Below are 17,832 nucleotides of genomic sequence, written 5' to 3'. Positions count from 1 at the left end.
CCTGAGGAAAAACGATGTAGCTCCGCATGTGTTTCAGAAGGGCAGACAACACGCTGGACAATACGTTGGAAAATATAGGCTGGGACATCCCTGATGCTATGGCCAAAGTTGTTTGAAAAGACCCACTTGCAAGGAAATGGAGCACTGACAGCACCTGCACTTGAGGGGGGATTCCTGTGGGTTGGCGGATTGCTGACATCAGGTCTGGCTCCAACTGGGTACACAGTTCCTGGATTGTGGCACAGTCAAGCCTGTATGTGATAATCACATGTCGCTCCTCCATTGTCGACAGGTCCAACAATGGTCGGTACACCGGAGGATGCCGCCATCTCCTCACATGTCCCAGCGGACGGTACATCTCCTCACATGTCCCAGCGGACGGTACCTATGAAGGACAACAACGAGCACAGAGTCAAACAACTCAAAGGTACGTACCCACAGTTTACACAGAACACCATTCATACACAAAAGATGGCCTGTATGTGTGGAGAGTCTAGGCCTAGGTATGTGTGACACAGTTGAAAATTAAGCCATGTGGGACCCTGAAATGGCGGCTGCCTGACCTGTAAAGTGGGACAATGGGATGTGAGGGAACTGCGCTGGCGTTGTACACTGTCGCGGTAGGCGGTCGAAGACCGCGGCGCAATGCTGCACTGGTTAACATTGGACCCTATGGGTCCCAGGAGCCAATGACGATGTACGCCGGCAGTGACGGTAGGCACCGCCGCGGACGTGACCGGCATTTCTATCTGTTCAGTAACTCGATACCTGATCTTCGACAGGAGAGGACCTACACTGCAAGTGCTGCTGTGACCTCGGTCTGGAAGAGACAATGGCTCGAGTGTCTGGGGAAAGGGTCCCTGCCTTCACATCGGAGGAGTTGGAGAAGCTTGTGGATGGGGTTCTCCCCCAGTATACGCTACTTTACTGTCCTCCAGACAAACAGGTAAGTACACATGGAGCATGTTGTATGGGCTATGCCTATGTGGAGAGAGCTGGATGTAAGAAGGAAGGGGGGAGAGTGCTGCGTGCATGAAACATGGTGAATGCATGTGCCACATGGCAAGGGTAGGGATGGGGGCCAATCAGTTTGACAGTGCAGTTGGTAATAACTTCTCTTTTTCCCCTGTACATTTCATGTAGGTCAGCGCCCACCAGAAAAAAGATATTTGGCGTGCCATCGCCAAGGATGTCCGGACCCTGGGGGTCTACCACAGACGGAGCACCCACTGCCGGAAAAGATGGGAGAACATTCACCGCTGGAGCAAGAAGATGGTGGAGGCTCATCTGGGGATGGCGTCCCAACATGAGAGGGGTGCCCATCGCACCATGACCCCCTGATGTTCAGGATCCTGGCGGTGGCCTTCCCGGAGTTGGATGGGCGCTTGAGGGCATCACAGGAGCCACAAGGGGGTGAGTACACTCTCATTCTGCTGACTTTGAGCGCAGTGGAGGTGTCTAGGTGGGGGAGGTGGGCTGTGGGTTTCCCTAGGCCAGTACGAGTTCCGTAGGCAAGGCGCCTCTGTAAGGCAGGCCATGTGGCACCCCACCCCACCTCTTTAGAGTGCCAAGTAAGCCTAGTCATGCCCCTGTGTCATCCATGTGTGCAGATGTCGTCCATAGCCTAGTAGGCCATTTCCCAGGAATTGAACAGTGGAGCCCAAGAGAGCGGCATAGTGCAGGGGGCTTCTGTGTCTGACGTGTCCGCCAATGGTAGCGGTAATGCATTCACTCAACATGTCTTTCTTCTGTCACCCCCCTCCCTTTTTGTGGTTTCCCTGTTCTTGCATGCATTAGCATCATCAGGCGGAGGAGCAGTGGCAACGGAGCACGAGGGAGCTGCATCCCACATGGCCCTGGAGGGTGACACTACAGACTCGGACTTCACCAGTGGGAGGAAGGGTGAGGGGAGCTCCACGGCGGGGACAGCAGCTGAGACCAGCGACACGGACTCATCCTCTGATGGGAGCTCCCTTGTGGTGGCGGCAACATCTCTGCCCCCCCAAACTACAGGTACAGCCGCCACCCCCCTACCAGCACTGCCCTCCCAGCAGCCCCTCAGCCTTTGCCCCGTGCCCGCTCACCCGGGAGGGTGGGCATCACCTTTGCCCCAGGCACCTCAGCCCCTGCCACAGTCACCCCTGCTGCCCTCAGTGAGGAGGCCATTGACCTCCTCAGGTCCCTCACTGTTGGGCAGTCTACCATTTTCAATGCCATCCAGGGTGTAGAAAGGCAGTTGCAACAAACAAATGCATTCCTGGAGGGCATTCATTCTGGTCAGGCGGCCCTTCGGTGAGCTTTTCAGACTCTGGCCTCAGCACTGATGGCAGCCAATGTCCCTGTCTCTAGCCTCCCCCCTCGAACTTCCTCCACCCAGACCCAATCACCTGTACCCCAGCCTATCACAAGCACACATACAGACCAGCATGCACACACGTCAACACACAAGGGAAGCTCTGGCAAACATAAGCACCACAAATTCCACAGGCACTCACGCAAGCATCAGACACATGCAGACACATCAACATCCACTGCCTCCACTGTGTTCCCCTCCTCATCGTCTCCCTCCTCCCTCCCAGTCTTGTCTACACTAAAACCTGCATGCACTACATCTACAGCCACTACTGCCATCACCAGCACACCCACAACCACACCCCGTTCACGTGTAGTCACCACCCCCACTACCATTCACACGTCCCCTGTGTCCTCTATGAAAAGTGTGTCTGTGACGCCACCTCCCAGGATACACAAACGCAGGCACACACCCACCGAACAACCATCCACCTCACGACAGCCTCCAGCCCATGCACCTTCACCCAAAGTCAGCAAACGAACACCTCCTACAACCACAACCTCTTCCTCCACTCCCAAACCCCCTCCAGCTACCCATCCCAGTGTCTCCCAAAAACTTTTTTCCTGTCCAACCTTGACCTCTTTCCCACACCTCCCCCACCCCGTCCATCTCCTAGGTCCCGAACTAGCACCTCAGCCACAACATCTCCGGGACCAGTGGTTCCTGTAGTCACCAGAATCTGGAGTACACCGGAGCCACAACACGGACAGTCCCCCACCCGTGAAGCATCAAAAGCTGGACAGTGCCCATCGGGAGAGGGGGAAGACTCCAGCCACCAAAGCCGCTCCCAGGGGTCCCGGTGGGAGTGTGGAGTAAGCTGCGACACCTTCCAAGGTGGGGAAGGGCCACAAGAAACCAGGAAAGTCTGGGAAGAGCAGCACCGTGGAGGAGATCGCCATCATCCCCGCTGCCCAGGAGGCCACAGCCATCATCCCCGCTGGCCAGGAGGCCACCGTCATCATCCCCGCTGGGACAGAGAGGACCGCCAGCACAAGCCCCGCTGGGCTAGAGAGGACTGCCAGCACAAGCCCCGCTGGGACAGAGGGGACCGCCAGCACAAGGCCCGCTGGGACAGAGAGGACTGCCAGCACAAGCCCCACTGGTCTAGAGAGGACCGCCAGTACAAGCCCCGCTGGGACAGAGAGGACCACCAGCGGCTGAGTCACTGCAAAGGAGCCCGCCGCCTCAAGCTGCGCTGAACAGGGCACCGCTGCCTCAAGCACTGCTGAACAGGGCACCGCCGCCTCAAGCACCGCTGAACAGGGCACCACCGCCTCAAGCACCGCTGAACAGGGCACCGCCACCTCAAGCACCGCTGAACAGGGCACCGCCGCTCCAAGTACCGCTGAACAGGGCACCGCCGCCTCAAGCACCGCTGGCCCATGAGCGCCAAGGGCACTGACACTACTGAGTCTGTCACAAGCAGGATGAAGCACTCTGGGCACCATGCCCCCTCCAGAACCAGTGGAGAGATAAATCCACTACCTCTGTCCTTAGCAGGATGAAGCACTCTGGGCACCATGCCCCCTCCAGAACCAGTGGAGAGATACATCCACTACCTCTGTCCTTAGCAGGATGAAGCACTCTGGGCACAGAGCCCACTCCAGAACCAGTGGAGAGATACATCTACTACCTCTGTCCTTAGCAGGATGAAGCACTCTTGGCACCATGCCCCCTCCAGAACCAGTGGAGACTGTCATCCACTTGAGAGACTATGGCTTTGCACTCCCCAGGATGGAACAGTGGGCAACCCACCCACTGTATAGATTTGAGAGACTGTGGCTTTGCACTCCCCAGGATGGAACAGTGGGCAACCCACCCACTGTAGAGACTTGAGAGACTGTGGCTTTGCACTCCCCAGGATGGAACAGTGGGCAACCCACTCACTGTATAGACTTGAGAGACTGTGGCTTTGCACTCCCCAGGATTGAACAGTGGGCAACCCACCCACTGTATAGACTTGAGAGACTGTGGCTTTGCACTCCCCAGGATGGAACAGTGGGCAACCCACCCACTGTAGAGACTTGAGAGACTGTGGCTTTGCACTCACCAGGATTGAACAGTGGGCAACCCACCCACTGTATAGACTTGAGAGACTGTGGCTTTGCACTCCCCAGGATTGAACAATGGGCAACCCACCCACTGTATAGACTTGAGAGACTGTGGCTTTGCACTCCCCAGGATGGAACAGTGGCCAACCCACCCACTGTAGAGACTTGAGAGACTGTGGCCTTGCACTCACCAAGATTGAACAGTGGCCAACCCACCCACTGTAGAGACTTGAGAGACTGTGGCTTTGCACTCCCCAGGATGTAACAGTGGGCATGTGGCCCTCTCGTGGAACTGGCTGAGGTGCCCCCCCTTTCCCTCCCCCTGAGGTACCTGTTTTCTTGCTTTCTGATGCCCCTGTAGCGTTCTCTCCGTCATGGTCGGGGATCTTGTGTGGGCCTCGCCCATACCGCGTGGGCCCAGTGTTCCACAGACTTCATTGGATCACTACCTGGACTGCTAAGCTTGGTGTATATTTTGTTTATGGTGTATATATATTTTTTGCCTATTTGATTTTCATATAGTACAATGGTTACACTCATTTTCTTTTGTCTTTGCATTCTTCCGGGGGGGTTTTGGGGTGTAACTGTCATGTATAAATATGTATTAGTGTGTGTGTTGTAGTGGGTGAGGGTGGGAGTGGGGGTGGGGGTGTTGCATGTGTGTGTGTCTGTTTTTTCCCTCCCCCCTCCCCTGTGTCGTAGATGCAGTACTCACCGTGGTCTTTGCCGCCGGCGTTCGTACTCCTGGTAAAGGAGCAAGAAGACTATTGCAGGGAGAATTTGGAGTTCCGCCTCCATGGTGCCCTTGTTCCTCGTGGGGTGTGTAGAGGTGAGCGTTTTCCCTTCGAAATCCTGTTTCCGCCACATTTTTATCCGCGGTGAATCTGCCCCGTAAAAGGTGGCGGATTGGTAGGTTGTGATACTGTGGGCGTTACTTTGTCCTCCTGTCTGTTGGCGGTAACTGCCAAGCTGTTTGTCTGTACCGCCCGGGCGATCGGAGTGTTAAAGTGGCTGTCTTTGTTGACGGTTTCCGCCACGGTCGTAATTGCAATTTTTTTACCACCGGCCTGTTGGCGGTCTTACCGCCTCTTTAACACCGACCGCCAGGGTTGTAATGACCACCTATGTTTCCATATGAAAAAAACAGTATTTTGATTAAACTTGATTTCACTGTTAAAGGGCCCGCCAGAAAATATATTCCTGTCTGTGCACATTAGTGGTGTATAACACATTGCTGCGCGTAGTAGTAGTAGTAGTACGTACTTGTGCTTAGTCTAAACACATGTGTACCACTAGCCATTACCAAACAGCGACTGGCGTCATCTATACATGCGTACATAAAAAATATTGCACAATATGATATATCATACAAATTCAATTAAATAATTAACAATTTTAAATCAACCGTGGTGTATACCATTACATAGCAAAAACAGTTGAAATACATATAATAATAAAACCAGGAAAAAATATTAGGGAACAAGGCACGTGGGTTATATTGCTTACAAACACATTTCTAGAAAATAGAAAATATATATGAGAAACAACACACATAAAGTATTTATATATATTACAAAATATAAAAAGACTATTCATGAAAGTAAAAACATTTTTGAGATGCCCCTAAAATACACCACAAAGATCATCTTACATATTTTCTTAGGACAATCTGAGAAATGTAAAAAGTGATCTTCAGTGCTAAGTGAATAGGAAGATTTTGAAAAAAGCGTGACTTAATAGCTTTTTTACATTTGATGTTTGGATCTTACCACTGTAAAACAGAATGTTAGTGTGCTTCTCCTGGATAATGTTCTTGTGCAAGGAAAAGCTTTGTGAAAGGTACACTTGCAAAGAAAACATCTCGACTCCTTAAAGCCTGTGCTATTTAAATCTCCAGAAGAAAATAAAAAATGCGTATAGTTTTATGCATGGATGGTTTATATTGAAGTAAATATGATACAGCTATGTAATCAAAAATGTATTTTCAATGTACAGAAAATCTTCAACTGAGTTGCAGTAAACCAGGAAACTTGGCAGTCAGAGTCCAGCTGCAATAATTATTACAATCTAGTGACAGAATATTTTCTGGACATATTTGAAATTAAAAAGAATGCTTTCTGAAATGTCCTTAGCACCCTGTACGATTTACCTTCAAATTTCTAGGAATTCTATAAGGTTTCTTGAACCATATACCAAATCTCATATTCTAATTGCTTTCATTACACATAACATCTGTTATGTTATGTAGATTTGTATGTTACACTAATCACCCATGAGGTTATCCAGGCACTTGTGCAGGTGTGTAGCCCTGTGAAGTTAATTGAAGAGCCAGGTCTTCCGCCTCTTGCAGAACTCAAGAAGTGAGGAGGAGGCTCTGATGTGTTGAGGGAGCTTGTTCAATTTTTTGGGTCTGATGAAAGAGAATGAGTGGCCTCCTGCTCTGCTTTTGTGAATGCAGGCTGTGTGTGTAAGTGAGTGTGAGGCAGAGTGTATGGGTCTGGAAGGCTGGTAAAAGCATCTGCAGCTGTTCAGGTACCCTGGTCCAGTGTGGTGTAAGACTTGGAGTGAGGAGTTTGAATTGTCGGTGCTTGTTGATGGGGAGCTACTGAAGCTCTTTGAGGTATGGTGCGATGTGGGTGCAGCACAGGAGATCAATTAGGCGTTATTCTGGATGGTCTAAAGGCTATTTAAGTGTTGTTTGGAGATTCCAGTGTAGAGTGCATTGATGTAGTAGAGCCTGGTTGAAATGAGTGCTTGTGTGATGGTCCGACTTGTGTTCTGTGGCAGCTACTTGAAGATCTCTCATAGCATGTATAGGATATGGAAGCAAGAGGTACCCACTGCATTGGCTTCTTCCATCATGTTGAACTTGTTCTCTGGGATGATCTATAGATTTTCATGTGTGGTCAGTGGGTGCTGGTGTTGGCCCTAGCACTGACAGCCTCCAGGTTGAGGCCCACGGGGAGGTCTTATTCCCAAAAACCAGTGCTTCTGTCTTGTTGGAATTGAGCTCTCATCCACTCTCTTACCATGGTCGTTCAGTTTGTGGAGTTAGTTCTGGTGGTGGTTGTCTGTCAGGAAGAGAAAGAATTGGTTATCCATGGCATAGGAGATAATGGTGATGTCTTAGGATCTGATGAGGTTTGCGAGGGGGTGTTGTATAAACATTGAACAGGATGGGGCTGATGGATGATCCTTGGAGACTCAGCTGATTGGTCCCGGATGTAAGGGGTAACACTCTGATCCTTTGGACACTTCCTGTAAGCTAGCAATACTCTCTCAACTTTGCATCATTGAGAAAACTAAGGAAAAAGTCTCCTATAATTTGTACAGCTGCTCCCCTCCTCCAATTTTCTCTTGAAGGTTCCCCTTCATGTTTCACTTTTTTGGAAGTTTGAGGAGGAAACTGTAGTCTCAAGGCACCCTATGCGGTAGACATAGAGATATCTAAGGGCATGGTTGGTGTAACCTAAGAGACAGAAACCCTTGGTTGGTCTCCCTAATCTGTAGTCATCAGAGAGGGTGCTTCTCAATCCCTTTCCAGAGTTCCTGGCTACTGGCATAGTTTTGGAGTGCACTGCCAACACACAATAGTGATACGTGCTGGCCTCTAAATGGAAAATAAGGCTACTAACAAGTAACAACGACTAACTTGGGAATGAATTGAGGCACACAATGGAATTCATACATCTTTGATGCCACAGTTATTTGATTTACCCTTGGTTGATCACAAACATATTTTTACTATGAATGGAGAATACTGTGTGGAAAACATACAACCTGAAAATATACAATCTCATCTCCTGCTCCTAACTCTTCTGTGTCTGGGTCCTGACTGCTACGGATACTCCAGGTTTAAGGCCACAGCAGGCCTATAAAGATTGTAACTACCGAGCTTCCCATTGACATCAACACACACAGTGGATTCTTGAAGCAAGGCAAAGCCTGATCTTTGCAGAAGCTTCTCTGAAGGGAATTCTTCAAAACCTCTTTGGTTCTGATTCTCAACTTTTAGGAAGCATTGGCACTGATTGACAATGGGCTTAAGCACATGGGTCAAGTGCTTTGAATGTAATCTGGAGATTCACTCCAGTTTATACAGAACTTACACCAACACAGGTCCAGGCCTATCTTGTGCAATGTCATGTTAAAGATCTGCTGGGTTGCCTTGCCAAGTAGCATTCTCTACCCCTCACCAGAGACCAGTAGAGGGCTGCCCAAGAATACTAACTGTATAAGTCAGGTGAGGAGACTGATGACTAGCACACCCACTCCTTGGGACACTGGACGAGCTGTGATTTTAAAGTTACCTTGTTTTGGTGATATGATTGCAGTTTTGGTGTTCTTATCATGTGATCAAATAACAGTGTAGGAATTCCCCCTTTTCTACATGGTCACCCCAGGTTTTCACCTTTTGCTGGATCTTGTTTTTGCTGGTTTTAGAATGCTGCAAACTTTATCCCTATCAACTAGCATTGAAGTGCCTAGGCTCCACCTTTAAAAACAGGCAAATTGGGTTATTCTTGGTTGCCATATTTAACGTACCTTTAAGTCCCTAGTATGGTGTAGAAAGTGTGTCCAGTCCCTGTTAGGTAAATGACAAAGGTAGACTACAGCATACATTGTGCCATTCACTATATTGGCAGTGTAAACATGACTTCATGCCTACCCTGTGCAGCCTGATTGCTGCAGTGCAAGGCCTGCTGTTCAATCTGCCAAAATAACCCTTTTGATAGGTAGAGACCACCCTTATAAATGTTAGTAAGTGACCCTTATGTAGGCCTTTTAGTTTACAAGACAGATTGTTTGGTATTTAAAACCCCACGGGTACAAAATAATGTTACTGAGTCCCCACAGTGACAAGATCCAAAACAATATTTTCACTGTGGGAGGCCTAGCTGTTCTATGTAGGAAACCAGAATGCAGATTAAAACTGCTAATACTGCTACGTCAGGAAAGGTACCTGCTGAAAAAATAATTCAAATTTGTGATAGCTGTTAAAAGTACAAATCAATAGTGAAGTCAAATTTTTAATAAATAATAAAGATTACCAACCTTTAGAAACCTACCTGCCTGAGCTTTCAGAGGGTTAATTAGCAATAGCCTCTGCCAGCTCCCAGCCTACGCTCAGCCTTAAATGAGGTGTGAGCAAGGTGGTAAATGTCTTCCAAGAGCTACATAATGGGTTGAGCTCAGTGGACATAGATCACTTTTCTGATCTCTGTAGAGCTTTTAGGATGGGTATGTGGGTATACGTTTTGAAACCACAGTTTTACATCCTACCTGACATGTCTGTTGTGAGCCACATGTAACACTTTGATACACTTGAAAGAACAGGATGCCAGAACAATTCATGTGCATTCCCTGCATGGATGCTTGAGGACCTTGCCTTTTGTCCTATAAGACTTCTGTTTTCTAGTTTCGTCTTAGTGCAGGGCCTACTTCAAACTGGATGTTAGTGTTAGATGTTGGAAAACATTTGAGAATACCACGGTGCACTCCCCTACACACAGACCACTCGTAGAGTCCAAGTTTAGAGTGGCCAGAAACGTTTGTCATCATGAAAATGCCCTAACACATGGCATTTTAGGCCTGTTTGCAATAACATATACAGGGACTGGTAAAAAGGTTGGTAGGAATTTCCCCAGGAACATTTGCCCCATTGGTTAGGGAGTGCCAATGAGTCACCCCTACAACTACCTAGTTCCAAGCATAAATGTGGCACCCAAGGTACCTGGACAGATTACTTTTTGGAAGAACAAAAGAGGCTTTGACCTGCTATGTGTGAGCTGAAAGGAGCCCTGAAGGGCTAGGCATGCTCCCCATTGTACAAAGACATGGACCCCAAGAGTCAGTTAGCTGACTTCTGTGGTTAATGGTACACAAAATGCTATAGGACGCATTTTTTCCTAAAGTTCCCAACTGACCAGTGCCAACTGGATTTTGTTGTTTGAGACTTAAAAGAAATGTCAGCATTTTTCTTCAGAAAAGTGAAAAAGACCCTTTCTGAGTTGGCATGTATAAACTTTCTTAAACATTTTGACTTCCAGACTTTCACTGGGGCCAATCTGCTTCTTGTAACTGGCCAGAGCTCCATTGCAGTCAGCCTCAAATCGCTTCTAGGTCTGTTATATGGTTTCTACAATTAAAGTAAGACTGAGGCCCTCATTATGAACATGGCGGGATAGCTCGCCGCCGACCATGTGGACAGAAGACCACCAGTGGCAGCGGCAGGCATCCCACCATATTCTGATGCCTGGAGCCGAGGGCCGCCGTGCACCATGCTGGCGGTCGGTGGCGGGGATGGATGCTGCTCCATCCTCACCGCCATGTCAGTCGAGACACTGCCATGCCTATAATGATGCAGTAATAGGTGTGGCGGTGTATGGAGGTGCAGTGATGCTGGCGGAGCAGTATTCTAGGAGCCCGTTCCCTCCCAGAGCAGAGCCACAGAACAGGTGAGTGCTGCCCATGAGGGAAGGGGGGTGTGGGTGTGTGTGTTGAGTGATTGAGTGTGTGCATGGGGCTGTGTGTGTGTTTGTGAAGGGGGGATGTGTGTCTGTGTGTATGAATGCTTGTGTGTATGTCGGAGTATGTGTGCATGTGTATAGGGGGGTTGAGGGGACCTGTATGGAGGTAGGGGGTGGGAGATGGTGAGGGGGGTTCGGGAGGGCCTACAGGGAGATTGGAGGGATGGGGTTGATTTTCAGGGCTTGGGGTGGGGGTGGGGGTTGGGGTTGGAGGCGGGTCTGGGGCTTGGGGGGGTAGGGGTTGTGGCAAGGGGCGCCTGGCATGTCACATACAGGTGACAGGAATGAGAATTCATGTCACCCGTATGCTTTCCGCCAGGGATTAATTGGTGGTGTATCGAGCCAGGAAATCCCTGGTGGAAATGGGAACATCGGCACGACGGTCAAATCTGGGCTGGCAGTGCGTAGTAGTGAACTGGCTGCTTTCATTACTTATTCAACTGTTCAAGTTATGTATTTTTCATTGCTTAGTTCCTGTGTTTACTCTCCATTTATATATTTTTGTTAGAATAAAATGCTTTCATACAATTAAAATTATGTTCAGAAAGCCCTATCCTTATTGCAGAAGCGAGAAAGGTCTTATACCGCCTACATGCAACCTACAGGCCAGATCCTGAGAACAAGTCCACCTGTCTACCAGGAGACTCCAGAAGGCTTAAGCGGCCAGTTTATCATCAAAGATTGTGATCTCTTTGCCCTAATTAATGGCGAACAGGTGCAAATTAACCTATGACATTGTACGATTTTTGCTGTGACTGCAAGATGTAGGGACAAAGCTGGACTCTACATTAGTAAAAGTCGGTCAATGATACCTAAAGGGAAACTTTGAGCTCTTGGCAGTGTGGGAGCTCAACCACAGCTGTCATCAAGACGGAGCCCTCACTCTGCCTACTTGCTGAAATCACTAGATACCGAGGAGGTTGCCCCCAGGCCCCACATATGGCCAAACACTTGTGATCATTTAGCACTGATTATTGGTGGTACTATGTCAACTCCAATAACTATGGCAAATTTTCGAAATGTGTTTTCAAAATGTGTACAGCGCTACAAAGGAAAAATCCATATAACCTTTATAAACATTTGCTAATCTTCATCATCGTCTTTGTATTTCTCCTTCCTAAGTGCAATGTACAGTTAACCTATGGGGCCAGCTTACTGGTTAACAAATACCACAAAATAACTAACAAGCATTTGCAATGCAATAGGTCTCGCATTTGTGAGAGTTAGAGATATTGGCATTGTAAATGACAATGTCTTTTACATTTGTTTGTTGGTTTGGAGTATAGTGGATGTATGCCAGGCACCACAGCAACCCTCCCAGGCCTGTCAATGCAGGAGACAGCACACAACAAGGCCACCATCTTAAGAGCGTTTTTGCCTCATTTCTACTGACTGGCTGTGATAGCACCAAACAAGCCACAAAGAAGCACCTTTGTGGCAGTTAACCCAGGGAATGAGGGGGTCAAAAGAGTTATGAGCAAAGAAAAGGGGGCAGCCATATATTTTTTGTGCATTAAACTTTTAAAAATTAAACATTGGCAATACCAGAGAGAATAACAGAAGAGGCAAAGTAACTGAATATGAGGCTTCAAATGTGTGTAGAATGGTAAAACAGCTCCAGTGGTAGATGGGCCGACAAGATAGGTTCCAGAGGTATGACATCTGTGACCTTGGGTCAGTGTGGGCCAGTGGTGCCCAGTGAGCCTCCTACTGGGCTGGTTCACTGGCATTTTTCCAGGCTATGAAAATGATTTAAATGTATTTATTTGGGGAATTCCAGGAAGGGGCAGAACCATGTCAGAGTTTCTCGATACCCACATAAGATAAATTACGTAAAAATAATTTATATGGACCTTATTTACTCAGTGGTTGCCCTGCAAGTCTGGGCTGTATCCTGCCTGTTTGTTGTCTTATAGAAAAAAATACTTCAGTCACAGCAACACATTTGGGTTACATTAGTACAAGCAGGGGCTGGTACTGGTAGCCACAGTCTGTGAAACAACAGCTTGTTTAAAACATTTCCTGCCCATGGAGCCCTTACTGTAACTGTCCATGATTGACTTTGAGATGTAGTCCTTGGGGTGTGCACCCATATAAACAAATATATATTCCTATAGGCGCAGAGAGGGTTGGTGAAGCACTGAAAGGAACACCAGTAGAAGCAGGAGTGAGAAAGGGGCCACTTGATAGGGTCAGAAACATATTTTCTTGACATTGATTTTCTATGTACTTGGTAACCACAGGAATCTGAAATTGTCACCTATGTGCTTAGTTGGTGACCCTCTGGAGGTTATCAAGAGCATGTGCTATTGCCTAGTGTCAAGCTCCACTCCCGGGAATTGGTTAATGTACCCACTGCAGAGGTCTTGACAGAATGAGAATGTCACAGATGACAATCCTGACATAGCTTTTTCATCTTGTCATCTCTGCAAGGTTGACACAAATGAATTATAGCTATTTTGTTAAGAATGGCACCTGCTTTGCAGTGCTCTGAAATAGCAGAACCTGTATTACCAAGCGCTAATTAAAAAAATAGTTATTCTCAGACTGTCCCAAATCGCACCAGATAAAGAACCCTAAAGGAGAGGTGACATAATGGCCAGAGCTGCCAACCTCGGAGCTGGGCAACATGGTTTGAGTCTCGACACTGGGTCAACATCCAAATCACTTAATCTCTCCTTGCTACTGAAAATGAACGTGTTCTTGTATAATGTAACCGGTGCTCATGTAAAGCACTGTAATACCTTTGTATCAAGTTTGTGCTATATAAACTGCAAAAAAAATAATAATAACGAGCTTCAATACTTACTGTCAAGTTAGTGCTACATAAAACTGCAAATAAAAATACATTTAAAAACACACAGACATTGCAAAGAAACAGTAAACAAAGGAGAAACAACATACTGCCATGAGCGTGCAGCGGGGAGGCAAAAGAAAGCAAGGGGGTCGGAGCAAGGAGCCATGCAAGGGGCCATGGTGCCACAGGAGTTAACAAGCGACAGTGGGAAATGGAAGGACAAGCAACATCACAGCGTGGAGGAGTGTAATTTAAGTGCTATGGACGAAGCAGTAGGGTAAGTGTGCTGTGCCCCCGAGCTGAGCATTGTAAGCACATTGACTCACAGCAGCAGGAAACCAAGAAAAAAAGTCCCCCAAAGAACATATCAACATGATACAGTTGTCAGTCCCTGCTCCCAAACAGAAAAAGGGGGGACAACGAGGCATGACTGACCACTAGGAAGCAAGGATTTTTAAATGACATTGAAACAAACAAATGAAATGGCTTTAAGCCCGCAGAAGTAAATATACTAAAAGTAAACAACAGACTGCATGCTTTCGCTCAAAATTTTTAATTGAAAGGTCAGTTATTGTCTTGTAATCAGTTCCTGATTTCTAAGGGTAAATAGTTGGTTCACAGAAGAATACATGACAGAAATCCTGGACCAATATAGCTGAAATAGAAACAAAAATAGATAACAAATGTTGTGGTGTATACAATGTTGCATTATTTCTGCAACAAGGTACACATTAAGAAGCAAGTTTAAGACTGTAAATTAAAAAAATAACAATGAAACGAATAACTGAAATATTCTTTTTTAGATATAGTATGTTAATTTTTATTAATGTTTCCAGTGCAAAAGTTTGCATTTAGTTTATGTTATTTTTACAGGTGATGCTGTCAGATGAAATGACGAAGCTCTCGGAATATGTCATTTACCTAAAAGCTACAAAATTCTATTACTTTGAGCATTCTAAATTAACACAGAAGTTCGATCACTCCACTTCACTTGCAGAAGTGAAAGCAAAAAATCTTGCAGACTATTCAGGTATTTTTTAACATAATAAAGCCAACATGTATTGTTCATTTTTTAAACCTGCACTAATCCAAAAAGAGATAACATTTTCTCAACAAAAAAATGCTTCTGTAAAGAAAGAAACTTATAGTTTCGTTCAGTTATATGCATTTTAGGAAGGGGAGTAGTGAAAATGATAACTAGTATTGTTTGTGAAAAGTCAGGACGTTGCTGTCGTTCAAAGTGTACTTATGTTGTCTATACTACAAATGAAAATATCTGCTATGTAAAATCTCATGGTTTTTATCTTGAAATGTGCATTCTAGAGCATAAATAGCCATGTCTGAATAATACTGAGCTCCATCAGGAATCCACAATGGGTATTCTCAAGCACCAAAGTGGTATTTGATAGATCCACTGAGCTCAAGGCTGAACAATGCAAAGGGTCTTGTGAGTTTCATCAAATAAATACAATTCCCAAGCACTGCCAAAGCGAATATGTTTCACCTATGCGAGATCTGCTAAGTTTGTCAATGATTTTCTTAACATGTTACACAGCAAAAGAACGGACAGTGGGATGAGGGCTGGAGGAGGATGTAAACGAACGGAGAGCAGAAGAAGGTGGGATGAGTTAAAAAGAACAGACAGTAGGCAGATGGCAGGAGCATGTATAAGCAGAATAGACAGCAGGAGTAGGACAGGTGGGATGATAAACATAACAGACAGACAGAGGATGAAGCATACTGGACAACTGAGGAGGTTGATGAAACAGAATGATTAGCAGGAGGAAGGGGGTTGGTGGATGCCACAGAACAGACAACAAGAGGAGGGCAGGTGGGTGGGGAAACAGCCGACAGCGAGAAGAGGGTGGGTAGGTGAATCCAACAGAACAAACAACAAGGGAAAGGCAGGTGGGTTGGAAAACAGAAGAAATTGAGAGGAGGGCGTTGTGACAGAGAGGGACTGCAGACACGTTCTCTAAAAGAGTAAATGTGCAGTTGAAAGAAAAAGTACTTGCAGGAGCCTGCAGACAGTGGGAGGACACTGGCCGCAGACAAGAATCTCTACTTGGTCTATGCTCATGGCAGGGACACAAGGAGAAGCCCCAGGAGAAACCTGAGGTGAGGAGGAGGGTCTGACCAATAAGAAGCAAGGAAAAAAGATTGACATCAGAGGGAACAAATGGTAAGTAACTGTAGGGCTCCAATCCTGTTTTACATTTTTTTTTTGTTTACAAGAGATTTGATAAGTACTGTGAAGGTGAAGCATAAAAACCCTTAAGGGAGAAATGACTGACAGGGCAACATACATAAAAACAGATATTAGGACTCTTGGCTATCAAGGGGGATTAAAAATCAAGGAATGCTCAAGGATTGTGGACCATAAGTTTATTGCTTATTTGGAGTATTTATGTTGTGCAAAAGGATTGTAAAATATTAGCTAGGATGGAGCCAGCCACCATGCAATGAGGACATGGGCTTAGGAGCTCCTCTCCACCTGCTATCCTCCCGGCCTCGTCCGACAGGTGCTACCGTCCTCACTCCACTGGGATTGCAGACTGGACATATCCAGGACTTTGGTGCCCTACCTGTGACCCTCAAAAGGATTAGGTCATGCTGGGGAGCCACCACACCCTCCCGGACTAATAGAGCCTTTATACAAGATGGCCCCCCGCTTTGTTGGTGGTGGCCACCTACTAAGTCACAGGGGTATCTATTGCTGGGGAGACACCCCTGTTTTGGCGATCACTGTCTGGGGAGTGACGCACCTTGAGAACCTCTTGGTGCAGCCAGCTACTGGCCTGTGATGAAGTAATCCTTGCCCTTCTCTCCTCTCCTGGTGCACTGAGGGTGGCAGCAGTGCCCCTACTAAAATTGCAGCTATGATCTGATTGAGGTGACTGCCCGACTTTTGCCTACAACCGCGACTGGGTGACGTTTGAGAGAAAGTGCCACAAGTACTTTGTGGCTCATGGATTTCACCCTCAGTTTTTATGTTTTGGGCATATATTGGGGGGCACAGGAGGCCTAGCGATGATTATCACAGCATTCTGCTCAACTGGGCAGCACACTTTGGCCTCTGGGCTTGATTTCTGGCTCATCCATGATGCAGGCGGTGAGTTCCCATGACCTTGGGCCCCCTCCTGGTTGCTTCACCAAAGGGCCCTAGCACTACATCATTGTCACGGGGTCCTTTCCTCAGGATCTGCAAGTTGCTGAACAAAAGGTCCACATCCCGGCGTCACCAACTCAGAAAGCTATTATAGAACAGAGTTTTGGTGAAGCCTGTCGGGGGAAGGGAAGTTAGGGAAGGGAACAGCAGGGAGAGAGATCTGAAAAGGAAAGGTTAGAACAATATGCATTTACTCATTCATAGAAAACGTAAATCGTTTATAGACTCTTGACTAAATGTGTCTCCGAGATATCAGGTGGAGACCTCTTCTGAAATGCGGGCAAAGCCCCTTGTGAAAACACGACCTCAGATTCAAGAGATGGCAAGAACGTTGAACTATGATTTTACACAGAATATCAATCCTGTAACATTTATGTATTCACATCATAAACCTTTGATCATGACTTAGAACATCTCCAAGACTTAAATGTTTTTCATATCTTAAGTTATTCAAAGAACATTGAAAACTTTGATTAGTTTTGTCTCCAAAATACTTTCATATTCATAATAATCAATGTCAAAAAAGTTTTACCACTTAAAACCTAAAGCGCCTTACTTAAAAACACCAGGAAGCGCTTTTACTTAAGTAATCTAAATCACTTAGATCGTTGTGCCAAGAACCTTTTCCTTCTGTGAATTGAAGCACTTAATACCTGGGAACTGAAACACCTTGAACTACTTGTGCACATAACGCGTTATCTCTGTGAACTGAAACGCTTTGAAATACTAAGCCAAAAGAGCGTTTTGCATCTGTGAATGGAAAACACCATGAATTACATGTGCACAAAGTGCGCTATCTCTGTGAACTGAAATGCTTTGAATCACTGAGCCAAAAGAGCGCTTTACACCTATGAACAGAAACAACATGAATTACATGTGCACTAAGTGCGTTATCTCTGTGAACTGAAACGCTTTGAATCACTTGAGCCAAA

General features: G+C 46.6%; 1 protein-coding gene across 1 annotated transcript in view; it reads left to right on the top strand.

Moving 5' to 3' along the window:
• Positions 1–17,832, top strand: part of PLCZ1 (phospholipase C zeta 1) — a 481,365-nt gene that overhangs the window by 235,508 nt on the left and 228,025 nt on the right. The window contains exon 6 of the mRNA XM_069227516.1: positions 14,632–14,761. Coding sequence (XP_069083617.1) covers positions 14,632–14,761 — 130 coding nt within the window. The remainder of the gene's footprint in view (positions 1–14,631; positions 14,762–17,832) is intronic.

The sequence above is a fragment of the Pleurodeles waltl genome, chromosome 4_1 (assembly GCF_031143425.1).
Source record: "Pleurodeles waltl isolate 20211129_DDA chromosome 4_1, aPleWal1.hap1.20221129, whole genome shotgun sequence".
In the NCBI taxonomy this organism is placed as follows: domain Eukaryota; kingdom Metazoa; phylum Chordata; class Amphibia; order Caudata; family Salamandridae; genus Pleurodeles; species Pleurodeles waltl.
Note: the sequence above shows the minus strand (reverse complement) of the source record. Positions and strands in the feature narration are given on the sequence as shown.